The sequence below is a fragment of the Mus caroli genome, chromosome 4 (genome assembly GCF_900094665.2).
Source record: "Mus caroli chromosome 4, CAROLI_EIJ_v1.1, whole genome shotgun sequence".
Taxonomy (NCBI): domain Eukaryota; kingdom Metazoa; phylum Chordata; class Mammalia; order Rodentia; family Muridae; genus Mus; species Mus caroli.
In genome coordinates, this window is record NC_034573.1 from 102,371,633 (window position 1) to 102,385,371 (window position 13,739).

At 38.8% G+C, this 13,739-nt stretch overlaps 1 protein-coding gene across 7 annotated transcripts in view; it reads right to left on the minus strand.

Moving 5' to 3' along the window:
• Elavl4 (ELAV like RNA binding protein 4) overlaps nt 1-13,739 on the minus strand; it is a 143,385-nt gene that overhangs the window by 82,824 nt on the left and 46,822 nt on the right. For 2 of the 7 annotated variants that reach the window (XM_021161017.1, XM_021161015.2), the window contains exon 1: nt 2,079-2,369. The exons of 1 other annotated variant lie outside the window; for it this stretch is intronic. In XM_021161017.1, the coding sequence (XP_021016676.1) occupies nt 2,079-2,087 (9 nt within the window). In that variant the 5' untranslated portion in view covers nt 2,088-2,369. Of the gene's footprint in view, nt 1-1,312; nt 1,673-2,078; nt 2,370-5,103; nt 5,260-5,573; nt 5,789-13,739 lie in introns of those variants that run through there. 4 more of the 7 variants (XM_021161016.2, XM_021161014.2, XM_029476648.1 and 1 more) reach the window with 3 other exon arrangements.

Consider the following 13,739-nt stretch of genomic DNA (forward strand, 5'->3'; position numbering starts at 1 on the left):
TTTTTGCACGTACAATTTCACAGCAGGGAAAGAGAGAGAGAGAGAGAGAGAGAGAGAGAAACAGAGAGAGAGAGAAACAGAGATAGAGAGACAGAGAGACAGAGAGAGACAGAGAGACCCTATTCTCCCTTCCCCCTCCTCTCTCTTTTTTTTTAAACAAACAAACAAAAAGAAAAAGAGGAGAGACTGAACAGATGCTTAAAAATAGATTTGAAAAATCACTGTAAACCAGAGTTAGAAATGTAATTAACACCTATTTATGAAGAATAATTAAAGTTGGGCTAGTCACAAAGAACAGCAAAGATAACCGAGGTCCTGTCCCCCCTCCTCCCTTTTTACACTGTTTGCAGTGTGTTCTCATGATAGCCACCTGCTCCCTGCTCGGCTTTGCCTCTGTTCGTTTCCCCGGCAACCTTTCATAGGGTTTTCCTCCCAGCTATCGCTTTCAGTTGGGCTGCTCGGTCTAATCTTATTTGTTTTACACCCATCAAAACAAGCAGCCAGACAAAGGCAATCCTCTAAGAATGGGGAAAAGACCATAGCTTTGTTATAACATCTATGCAGAGTGAAAAGTCCTCCTCCGGCTTCTCTGATTTTTTTTAAAAATGAATTTATAGCTTTCCCCACTACCCAGTCCCCAATCCCCTGAAATATATTGCTGGTGAAAATTCAAAGTCAAAGTGGGCACTCATGGCATCAATTCGTGCCATTTTGTGCCATATCTTTAGGGTCAACACCAGGAGACAGGAACAACACTCAAGGAGTTTCCCTGTTTCTTTTTCCAGAAAAAGATGATGCTAAAAATAGATTTACTACTTCGGCAGAAAGGTTTTCCACTTCACTTCCCTATCCACATCTCAAAGTCCTGTTTCACAATTGCATCTGCTGGTACTGAATCTCACCTCCTCCACCCCTCATTCCCAGCCTTCCCCATCACTCCTAGCACGAAGACTGAAAAAGAAATGTGCCTTTAACTTTAACAGTCGTGTAATTCGGCTGAAGGCTCACAGAGGCGGTGGACACGCCAGCCAACAGTGACGGTGACATTGTGATTGTCAAAAAAAGACACCAACCTTGCTTGCCTAAAATGTGTTTGATGGAAGAGACAGTATATGCCTTGTGTGCATGCAATGCCATTATACTTAGAGGCAGATTCTGAATTTCAGAAAAAGAAATACTAATACACACACACCAGAATAGTGATTTACGATGCAGTCCACCATCCTTACACACACACACACACACACACACACACACACACACACACACACACACACGGCTGGAACCTCCAAGCTGCCTTCTTTTCACTTACCATCTTCAAGCCATTCCACTCCATCTGTGATCAGAAGATGGACCCTCACACAGTGTGTCAAAAGCAGAAAGGAGCGTTATGTAAAAGCTGACATTCCCTTCTTACAGAGCTGCTGCCCAGAGAAGGAAGCAACAACTCAACACGCCAGGCACCGCTACACATACAAGCCGCCTCCTCTTTTTATGAGGTCATGACAGGAAACTCTTTGAAATACAAGATGCAGCGTTTACTGAAGCCCAAATAAATCACTCTCTTTGCCGTTTTGACTGCGCAGTCCCCAGAAACACAACTGCCCATCTCAACGTTCAGCATCCAGGAGCTGCCTCTCGAGGTTTACATTTCCACCAGCACAGAAATGGAGAGATTCCTAACCCTGCTGCATCCACCCAATGCCCCATAAAACCCAGGCATTGTAGACAAGCCTCTTCTCTCTTACAAAAAGAAACCCCCTTCCACCCCCCTCAGATGGTCTCAAGTAATAGAATCTCTTTCAACAAACCAGCAATTATTTCAGCCCATCCCCACCCTCGGCTTTTATGTGGAAGGGAAAACTGACAACGACCTGTTAAAAATGACAATCTCTCTCCCCACTGCTTTTCAAAAAAAAGGACCTACCCGCACGCTACACAAAAGATATAGTAAATGAAGGAACAAGAGAGCAGCAGAGAACTAAACTCTCGTGCAAGCATTAAGACTGGCCAAGGTGTAGACGCTTGTCTTCCCTCTAGCAACACGAACAACAGATTATATATCTAGGCATACCTACCATAACCATTCTTATTGGCAAATATTGGGTCTCGCAGCGCTTCGACTCTTCTCTTAAAATTTGCAAAGGTTTCAGAATATACTTAAAAAATGACTACTATTGTTTTTTATATATATATACTAAAGATCCACAGACCACAGTGTGGATGATTGGAAAGTAAATCTATTATTGGGAGGGGGTGGGGTGGGAAAGGGGAAAAAAAAGAGAGGAAGAAAAGGCGCAGTGAGCTGAAACCCCTGATTCTAGGATGTAGATAAGAACAACTGAACAGAGCCTAGCTGAAATTGGCTCGAAGCTTCCCCTTTTTACATCCATTTATGGGACCATCTGTCAGCTGAAGCCAGACTCTGATTGGCTGGGGAAGCGAAGGGAGGCGTTGCAACATCAGGTGCTATTTAAATTAGCTACTGCCAGATTGACGATGTTAATGATCTGGTGACCTCTACAACAACAGAGACCAGATTTCTGAACTGCTTCTTGTGTCTGGTAATTAAAGCCCGGCTGAAGCAACAACAGCCATGCTTGTATTTTTTACCTTTTACCTTCTTCCAGCTCAAAAAGTCCTGTCACAACTGCAGGTCATTGGAGGACTGCAAGCCTTCACAGTGGGAGTGTCCTTCCTTTCCGGGTCCTGGGGGATACAGGAGCCCATCCCTCCGATAGAGGGCTTTTTCTGTGGAGAGTATTTTCAACCACCTTATCTTTCTTGACAGTTGCTTTCTAGCGAAATGCATATTTAATGATGTGCCTCTAGGCTTAAAGATACAACAAAAGCACTTTAATGTGCTAATAATTCTACATTTTAACTTTATTATTTCCCAGTATCGCTGGTTTTCTGTAAGTAGTGCTGCTCTTTTTACAGCTAACATGACCAACATTTCAAAAGCATTCAAGTTTGGGATTAAGCTTGTTGAGTGAACTGGGTTCACAACTTTGCCTTAAAAAACTATTTCCTAAGAGTTGAAAGAAAGAAAGAAAGAAAGAAAGAGAGAGAGAGAGAGAGAGAGAGAGAGAGAGAGAGAGAGAGAGAAAGAAAGAAAGAAAGAAAGAAAGAAAGNAGAGAGAGAGAGAGAGAGAGAGAGAGAGAAAGAAAGAAAGAAAGAAAGAAAGAAAGAAAGAAAGAAAGAAAGAAAGAAAGAAAGAAAAAGCTGGGGAAGGAGGAGGGCAGCTGTCAGCTTCTACCTTTCTGTCTTCTGTGTGAGCTTTCTACAACAGAGAAGGATGAATGCTTTATTTAAATGAATTTATTTTCCAACTTAGGGGCATGCTCTGTATTTTTTAAAAAATATACTCACTTTTGCTTTCCCTGCTGTGGTGAGGGTAAAACATGATTTGGAAATTAAACAGCCTCATGTTTATTATGTGTGCAGACCACTCATCTTGCTCAACCGAACAGGAGATATTTTGCCTCTCCCTTCGCTTCTTTCCCCAGCCCCTGCCTTCTTAAAAGACGTACAAAGGGACAATTAGCAAGTATGTGGTGGTGTATATAGACGGTATGCTTTTACGACACATTTCATAGCCCCTGTATCACTACATTTGCAAAACTACACACAGGATTTTTTGGGGCCTGGATTTTTAAGTGGCTTACCTGAGACCCTTTGCCTCATACCTATGAAGAAGGGTAACACCCTATGTATTTAATAAACTTCACAGTTTAATAAACTTTTTCAATAAGTGCACAGAGGTAAAAAATAGTCCATGTAGTGTTTAATTTTTGCCTGAAGTTGACAGTGGGCTAGAGTAGGAATAGTGGAACCACAGGTCAAACTAAGTTATATTTCTGGACTTCAGAGTCTAAGTGTAAATGAGTTGGTGAAAAATTGCTAGAAAAGAAAGATACAACCCTTCATTTTTAAAGGTCAAAACAATTCTTTTCAAAGCATAGCTTCATGAACACAGGCAATAAACATACATATACACACTCTGTGAAAATACAGATATACCATGGAACAATGTATCAGGCACATGACGTAAATCCTTGTGCTTACATTTAAATAAATCCAGCATTTAGAAATAAAGGTGGATGAAGAAGGAGCAGAAACATGAAGCTTGACTGGAGCTGGGCCCTTCAGGTAGAACAACAGTGAAGGAAGGAAACTTTAAAAAACGATTTCCTTAGCACCTTCGGGGTGAGTCCTGTGAGCCACACTGGAGCCGTAGCACTTGCTGCACTGCACTCTAAGGATGAATTCCCAGGTTCCATGCTCCAAACAGCTTGGCGTTCACATATAGGATAGGTCTATGTGTCCTAAATTGACAGCCAAAGTCCTCCTGTCTGTATCTCACCGATATCAAAATATTGGAGGAGTATATTGACACAATTCTGACAATTATGTAAATAAAAACAGCTCTCTTGGAACAAAATATTTACCTGATATTTCTATGCAGGTCATAGAAAGTGAAATTTTTAGCACCTCTTTTTTTCTCATCCATATTAATCATAGTATACTCATTGAGCCCTAAATTAACATTAGGTATATTTAAAAACATTCCGGCCATGTTTCCAAAATAGTAACTATACATTATACCATAAACAATCACCTGGTCTTGCTAGGCTAAAAAAAAAAAATAATCCATGCGCTTTGTATATTGATCACTTCTGCAAAAAAACCTCCACTCTATAGTCTTTCAAAGGAATCCTCAAACAAACGCACAAATGTCCTCAGAGGCCTTTTCTCTAAAGACAAAGGCTGAATCCTATTGTTGGGAAAAGTCAACCTTATTATCGCATTTCCAATAGTACCATTCATCTTTCAGCGTGAGGGGCTGACCACTACATCAGTGGTGTGACATTTGTAAAGCAACAGATTCTCAATATATTATCTTAAGAATCAGGCAGGCGAGTCTCCCAGTCATGCATGTTTTTCTTTTTTTTTTTTTCCTGCTACAATCCACCACCACAGAAAGAAACTTGTCTCACTCCAAGCAGCCAAGGCAACCTAAAAAAAAAAAAAAAAACCAACAAAACAAAAAACGGTATCCCAGCGCTGTGGGGCTGGCTGTGCCGCTGTGTCCCTCTTACCATAAATGAGCAGTTTCTTGACTCATTAATAACAATTTCCCTTAAAAGAAGTAATCCCATATCAGGCAGCCCCTCGCCACCATGCATACATCCCAAAGGCTGCAGATATCTCAGCTCGGTCGCCGGCAGCCAGCTTTCCCACACAGAGTCCAGATGGACTGTACCAGAAGCCAATTCAGCGTTAATAACTACCTACTCCGCACAGTGGAGAAGCCTTACGTGGCACAATGGGCTAGGAAACAGAAGAAAAAAAAAGAAAGATAGACAACCAAATTCTCCAAAAGCACGGAAAGCAAAGAACAGAAAGAGAAGCATGAATTATTTTTCTAGACTTCTACGAAGGGGGGTGGGGGAGAAAAAAAAAGGGAAAGGGAAAAGAAGAAGAAAAAAGAACCCTTCATAAACATAGGGGGAAGATGGGGGGGGGGGTAAAAACAGATGCTGCCCAGAAAAAAGTGACAAAATATTACCTCATTATTTAATAAAGCAGCATTAAGCGTCCTGCTGATTTCAAACATCTTGCCACAGATTTTGTTTTAAGAGAAACAGATAGAATCCTTTGCAAAGCACTCCGTCTGCAAAGGGTTCTTCAATTTTCTTGCGCACCACGGAACAGTCAATATATTATTTCCCCAGAGTTCGCACATTAAAACCTCTAGTCAGTGAGCTGAATTTTCCCCTTATCTCTCACACAGTAGACTCCTGTTACATGCACTGCTCTCTTTGCAAGAGCAGCCTGCCCCAAACATGGCTGGTGTTTAAACTACTCTTTAAAGTAACAGTTCACTATATAACCACCAGGTGGGTAGAGTGCTCAGATTGAAATAGAGTGGCTTAAAAGGTAGGTGTGTGTGTGTGTGTGTGTGTGTGTGTGCTTTTTCCTTGGAATTGCTTTTAGGTATAGGATGTGATGTGAGACCCAGGCAAATTTGTTTCTACTCTATTATGTCTAAGTAAATAATTTTCTTCCTCTTGACTTAAAGCAAGGAGACAAAACAGAACAAGACACTACCACGCAATTCTAACAAGAACTGTGAAGAATGGAGCACAAGCAAGACTTGTTCCATTCTGCAAATGATGAATGAGGGGAATACAATTAACCCTGAGAAAGGGAGAACTTAAAAAAAGTCCATGAAAATTTTTTTCTTTTTACAATGAGAGAAATATGCACATTCGATAAAAACTGGATTCAGATGTGCGTATACTATGTGAAGAAAACACATACAAACGGGAGACAAGAGCCGAAGGTGTGACTTTTCTTCTGAGTTTATTTGACACCGTCTCATCTGATGTAAATGACCAAAAGCTTAAAGCAAAGACACCAAAAGCAAACCAAAACAAACAAACAAAAACAAAAGGCAAAACCAAAACTAAGTAAAAGTGCAGTCATACTACCAGCTATAAACAACCGCAAGCTCAATCCAGACACATGCCTCTACCCAGAGCTCTTCTTTTCCCTTAAGATCTACCCTGAAGAGGAACACTTTTGCTGGATGCTGTTTTGGAGGCATACCTAACTTGGCATCTTCTTTGTAGCACTCTATTCCAATTAACCTGATCTTCGGCCAAGAATAAAGAGGAAAATAAAGTTGAAATCTCCCAGAGATGGAGAAGAGGGTAATATAAGGCTATAGAGCTGCATTGTTATGCGGCCGTATCTTAAGAAGGAGCTTACTACTAACAAAGCGAGCCCATGGCGCTTATTTTTCAGTGTGTCTACATCAGAAGCCAACACACACACACAGACACACACACACATGAATGTGCACTTGGATGTGCACACACACACACACACACATACCTGGCATTTTTGTTTTTCTTGGCTGGACAATATTGAAGCTCTGAACGTCCACATCTCTGGAGACACAAATGCCAATTCTTGTATTTTTCCAGTCCATCCAGGCAGCACTTAGCTACACAAGATAGCAACTGCCTCCTTTATCTTTAAGTCAAGTCTGCATCATTTAATAGCATTTAACCTCCTCGCATATATTAAGTTTCAAGTGACAATTTTTAACTGGGGAGTGAGAAGGAGGAGTTGCTCTCATCAAACTCTGGTTGTATGAAATAAGCTAATTTGTACACTCACCATATGTCTTAAACACTAATTAAAAAATGTCACTTTCTTCAAACATTAAAATGTAATCAGCCTAGTAAATAAAATATTCTCGAGTTTTCTTGCCTTGGTGATAATTTAAAGAGTGTTTATCTCAAGGTAACCTTTCTAACTTGATTACCAAGGAAGACTTTAGATTTCAAAAGGGAAAAAGGAAATGCTAAGGGTCAGGGCTTTGGGGCAGGGAGAAGAGAAAACCACTACTGTACGAAGCTGCACAAAGAAAAATAAGATGAAGCGGGGGTTTTAAAGACCCATAGTCTTGTTACCCTAAGGCAAATCCAGCCAATCAATACCACCCATTGACGGTCTACCATCTGCCATGCTACCGAAAGATGTGGCTAAACAGACCTGTTCCATATGACTGTGGCTGGCTCATTTTCAGTCGATTAGGGCAGTTCCAGAGCATTCACGTGCAACACACAAAACTCCAAGTCAGTCTGCGCCTCTCTCCACACCAGTCCCCCGAGCACAGCTGCAGACCTTGCCTCCTGTTCTGGCTGTCCAGATGATCTTTTCTTGCTCCTCAATTGAATTAGCAAAATGGTGAGGGAAGGTAGAACACACACACACACACACACACACACACACACACACACACACACACACACAATTGCTGGTTCTCCTTCACTGTCATGCAGAAATCTGGAATTGCATGTGCTCTGTCCTAATAGAATTATGGCTCACCATTTAAATAGCATCATCAGTGACTGCGACCTGACATTTTCCTGTGGTTCAGTTTCTTTTTATCCTTTTCCCTTTTCAAAACAAAATATATAAATTGTTGGTGTTTCTTCCTTTACAGACAATATAATTAATCTCAGATGATGGGATACTATATTTAAAAGCTTTGATAAAAATCTAAAGCTTAATTTTTCTTTGTTGAATCACGGTGTTGGTGGTCTTTTTTTCCCCCTGTAGAAACATTAAATCAGTTTTATTGCAAAGTGGACACATATTGCTGAGGCAAGAAAGATGCACCAGGCTGACACGGACACTGCAAGAGAATTAGAAATTCACTGTGGAATGTTCTCTCAAAGATATATGATCTGACTGTTTGATGCCCTTCTTCTTCCTAAGTGGCATATCTACTATAGTCTGCGGGAGAGTGCTGCTGTCTGGAATGCATGACTAACAGATTGCTGGTCTACTTGAATTGCTGAGAGTTCACCTGTGCACGTAAACTGACCAGAGCAGACTTATACACCATCGCCCACTCTCCTAAACTCATGCTTGAGTGGCTTCTGAATGTAGGCTTCTTTCCAGAGGCAAGGTACATTTGCCTTCTTAAATTTGCCTTGGACAACACCCTTCAAAAAATAATATGACTCCCTGGAAAAGAAATGCACAGGATAAGAAGATTGCTTTATTTAGGAAGTTTTCTAAAATGGACAGAATTTAGATGTAGCAACAGTCTGGACTTTGATATGTTCTTTCCAGCACATGACAGTCTGCAGGGTCAGGATTTCAGAAGATCCCTGCATTAAGAGATTTGAGACCTTTTAATACTAGTTCAAAAGAGCTCTACTAAAAAGAAAATAAAAACAAAGCAAAGAAGTCCTTGTCTAAATTTAAGTAAAAAAAAAAAGTATAACAAGTGATGAGATCTGGGGTAGCTGTTAGGCTCTTGGAGGATATAATGTTTAATTTGCTTGGATCTGTTCTGAAAATAATTCAATGTGTTATAAAAAGGTCTAGGTTCATTTATAATTTTGCAGCTGATAATAATGAAATAGATGTATTATAAAAGGCAAGGAGGTTTCCAGTTTAGAAAAAAGAGGAGAGTGAGGAAGGGGATGAAAGGAGAGAGGGGAGGAGGGACAAACAAAAGGGTTTATAAATGAGAGTAAAATATGCAGTCTCGTACCAGAAGTTTACCATACACTAAACAACGTACTAGGCACCTGACACACACAACATCACAGAATTTCACAGCACACAGAACAGTGCCTTCCTGATTTAAAAGTAAGCTTTTCCTCTACTGTGGAACAATGAACTCAGTAAAAAAGTTGTTGAGTGATTGAAAAAGATGGACACAGTCAAGAAGAGAAAGGAAAGGGAAGGTAGAAGGCATGTCTAATTTTTCTCAACTGAAAAAGAACAATAGATTTGTTTGTTGTTTTCAGCCAGGTATGGCCTCCAGTTATCTCATTATAATCTATTATGATTAGGCTGTAAATCAAGAATGTGGGAGATATCAGGATTAAGGTTGGAAGACAAAAATTCCTAAAGCCCAAAGGGCAGAATTCCTAAGTACACCTCCCCCCTTCTATATCTAGAAAAATATCAATGATCATTGGTTGAATTAACTTCTATGTTCTCATTTGTGGACAATATATATACATGTATGTGTGTGTATATATAAAAGCTTACTTTTAAATATATATATATATTTAAATATATTTTATATATATTTAAAAGTAAAGTGTATATATATATATATATATATATATATATGAGTGAAGATCAATAGTCACATATATACTATCCCAAGACCTAATTAATTCAACCCAACTAGGGTTTTCTGAACAGTTCCTTGGGAATAAAACGACACCCTAACCTTCATTACTCTTAGCTTCTTCATCTGTAAAATGAGCACAATACTTTTCTTAAAGTTTGTTGCCAGTGTTAAAAACAAACATAGGCTTGGTAGAGATAGTACCCTATATGGAAGTCTTTTATTACTAATATAAAGAATGTAAGGAATAAATAAATCAGTAGTAGCTTCAAGAGAAAATCTTGTTGAAGAATGTATGATATAAAGACTCTTCAAACAATTCGAGAATACTAACACAATAATAGCTAACAAAGGTTTGAATGGACTCTCTCAGTTCTAATGCTTGCTGTAGATAAACATTTACTTAGCCCTGTGAGTAAAGTTTAGTGCTAAATTCTTAATATGAGACCCCAAAAATAATTATAAATTGCAGTCCTCACCTTCAAGGAACTTACAATTCAAATGGAGAAGAACTTTGATTTGCATGCGTTGAGTCCTAACAGTATAGAGAGAATGTTAAAAGACAGTATAAACTGGAGATGCTACATTTGGGGTTAAGTTTTTAAGAATGATAGGAGTTTGCCAGGAAAGTTACAATATCTTGTTTCAGAACAAAACTAGTGGATGAGATTTGGAAAATAATATTAACAGCCAGATTATTCTAGCCACACCCCTTCCAAGGAACCCATAGTAACTGCTCCTAATTTTAAATTATAAACAGAGCATGATTATATGAAGATGAATGCAAAGACCTTTATTTAGAAGCACTGCTGTAAAAGGAACAATAATTAAAAAATCACAGTGTCTATTATGTGTCAAACATTGCATAAAATGCTTTGCTTATAAATATCAGTCTCACAACCCTGAGACTGCAAATGAAGAAATAAATTACCAGGACATTTAAGTGTTTTTTTTTTTTTCCTGAGGATCGTATGACCATTAAGAAGGAATTTTATTTTTCATATGTAATATGTGCTCCCATCTAACTTGCTCACATGTTTTTACTATAGCATAGATATAGTACGTTCCATCTAAAAGTGTAGGTCTAAGTAAATTTAAGTATTATTCTCTGCACTATTTTACATTTAAAAATTCACATTAAGAGTAATATCTTTGACATTTCCCGACTTGATAGAAACAAATGGCACAACCCAAGGCTTGAACTGCAATTTCAATATCCTGCCACCAGGTGATGATAGACCCTGATCTATAAAAAATTAAGAGCATCCCAGTTGCCCACTGTTATGTTGTGTGTATTCTTTCTGGTCACTGGAAGTAGATCAGAAAGTGCCTGATCTTTGGATGTTTACTAAAACCCAAAGGCATTTACCATTCAAGATACTTTATAAATGTATTTAAAAAAAAAATCAACTGTGAACATAATCCCAAGCCTTGATAATATTTCAACAATTCTATTATAGACTGTATTCAATGAATTACAGCCCACTGTTATTTTTATGCTCTACTGTGAGATTGCATGGTAGAAATTGTATATTATTTCCTTAGAACCCCAGCACATAGAAAATCAGTACTTGCGATATGGTGGGCACTCAATAAAAGAATATAAATTATTGATTCCAAATATTTTAGACAAACTCATGAACAAAATGCTTAGGGCACAAGTATTTGGTACTTTATGCACTAATGCATAGTTCTCTATATTGACTTACTCTTACCGTTGGGTTATTAAAGAAAAAAAAAAAACCTTTGCTGAGTTTGGGCACCAGCAGATGTATTAGATCAGCAACCATAGCTTCTTTCTCTTCAATGGGAAGGCACATCCCTTTTGTCTTAGTCAAGGATCTTCTAATTTCACAGAACCGTGCCCTGCTAAGTGGCCTAGTTTACATGTATAACTTTCATACACACACAGAGGTTGCTTCCTTTCTCCATGAGAGGTAAGGAAAAGTGAGAAACAAGAGAGTTTGTGCTGGACAACTGTCAGAAAGAGGCAACTCTCCACTTGACCCTTCTTACTTTTCCTCCCTCTTTGGCTCTGAAGCTGGGCGGATGATTTTACTATTTCTAAGGAGTAAAGTTGCACATTAGTGCTGAGTAGTTCATTTGCCTTAGCAACTCCTTAGCAACAGCAGCTTCAAGTTCAAAATACCTGCTTGAAAAGGATCACATCTTTAATGAAGATGAGTATTTTTTTACGTAAGGATTTTGGGCAGAGGCTTTAACATTACAACCTCTTTAAGAATTGTTTGCTACAGAGTCCTATTACATGTAAACATTTCATGAGACATTATAGGTAATCAAAATGATGCTGGCCTCCTACAAACATTCAGTCTCTGAAAATCCCTGATCCTACTTTGAAATTATTCTTAAAAACACAATTCAAAAAAATCAAGTCACCGCTTACCTTGGGTTCCTACAGAAATTATGGTTATATCTAATTCTTTTAAAATGTGATGTTTTTAAAGATATATTCTTGTAACATGTCTATATCAGAATCACTATCTAGCTATCCATCATGACACCTTTCCGGAGAAGAGTAAATAGCTAAACTCACAGAGTTTAAAGTCAACATTAGGCATTTACTATGCAACATGGAACCTAAGGTTTTGTGCACAATTCAGATAAGACACAAAAACATACGACTTAGCTTCAAATTAGGACTTTGGGATTTCATGATTTGATACTTAGCTTGTCTGCTTTATTATAAATAAAATGGAGTATAAGGTGATCACTGCGCACCACAGTCTACTATTTGTCTTTTATCAGTGAAGTGAGAATGCTTTCAAAACATATTCCTGGCCTCCAAAAATCCTGTGAATCTAAATGTGTGCCAAGAAGACTTTTGAAACTCTTAAGGTTTTATTACTTAAATAAAATACAAACTCCAGTTTGAAATGTGTTTATTATTGTCTGATAGTGCACAGGTACCCTGAGGCAGAAGGAACAAAATGCCCACAGCACAGCAATCTCAGTGGCCTCTTCATTTTTAAAGGTATATTTTTAACTTGGACTATGCAACCTATGTGTGCCAATTCCAAGATGCTGGGCACCAAAAGATGCACTATTCTCCTACATGTCTCATTAAGCACTGCTAGTCAGCCCGGCTGAGCCATCTACTCAACACAACATTGTGCGTTTCCGTGTGCAGAAGAAAGAAAGAGTTCAGAATAATGAGAAACATTGTGAGTTTCCGTGTGCAGAAGAAAGAAGGAGTCCAGAATAATGAGAAACATTGTGCATTTCCATGTGCAGAAGAGTCCAGAATAATGAGAAACATTGTGCACTTCCATGTGCAGAAGAGTCCAGAATAATGAGAAACATTGTGAGTTTCCGTGTGCAGAAGAAAGAAAGAGTCCAGAATAATGAGAAACATTGTGAGTTTCCATGTGCAGAAGAAAGAAGGAGTCCAGAATAATGAGAAACATTGTGCATTTCCATGTGCAGAAGAGTCCAGAATAATGAGAAACATTGTGAGTTTCCATGTGCAGAAGAAAGAGTCCAGAATAATGAGAAACATTGTGGATTTCCGTGTGCAGAAGNAAGAGTCCAGAATAATGAGAAACATTGTGAGTTTCCATGTGCAGAAGAAAGAGTCCAGAATAATGAGAAACATTGTGGATTTCCGTGTGCAGAAGAAAGAGTCCAGAATAATGAGAAACATTGTGAGTTTCTGTGTGCAGAAGAAAGAGTCCAGAATAATGAGAAACATTGTGAGTTTCCATGTGCAGAAGAAAAAAAGAGTCCAGAATAATGAGAAACATTGTGAGTTTCTGTGTGTGGAAGAAAGAAAGAGTCCAGAATAATGAGAAACATTGTGCATTTCCGTGTGCAGAAGAAAGAGAATCCAGAATAATGAGCTTTATGCACAGAAGCTGCTCTGTTTTCATGAAAGGAAAGGAAAATCCATTTTAACTTACACTAGGGAGTAGACAGGGAGGGATCATGAAGCCTCAAGAATGGTCAGTCTTTGCCATTTTGGTAAAGTTTACTCAATGTGTGTGTGTGTGTGTGTGTGTGTGTGAGAGAGAGAGAGAGAGAGAGAGAGAGAGAGAGAGAGAGAGA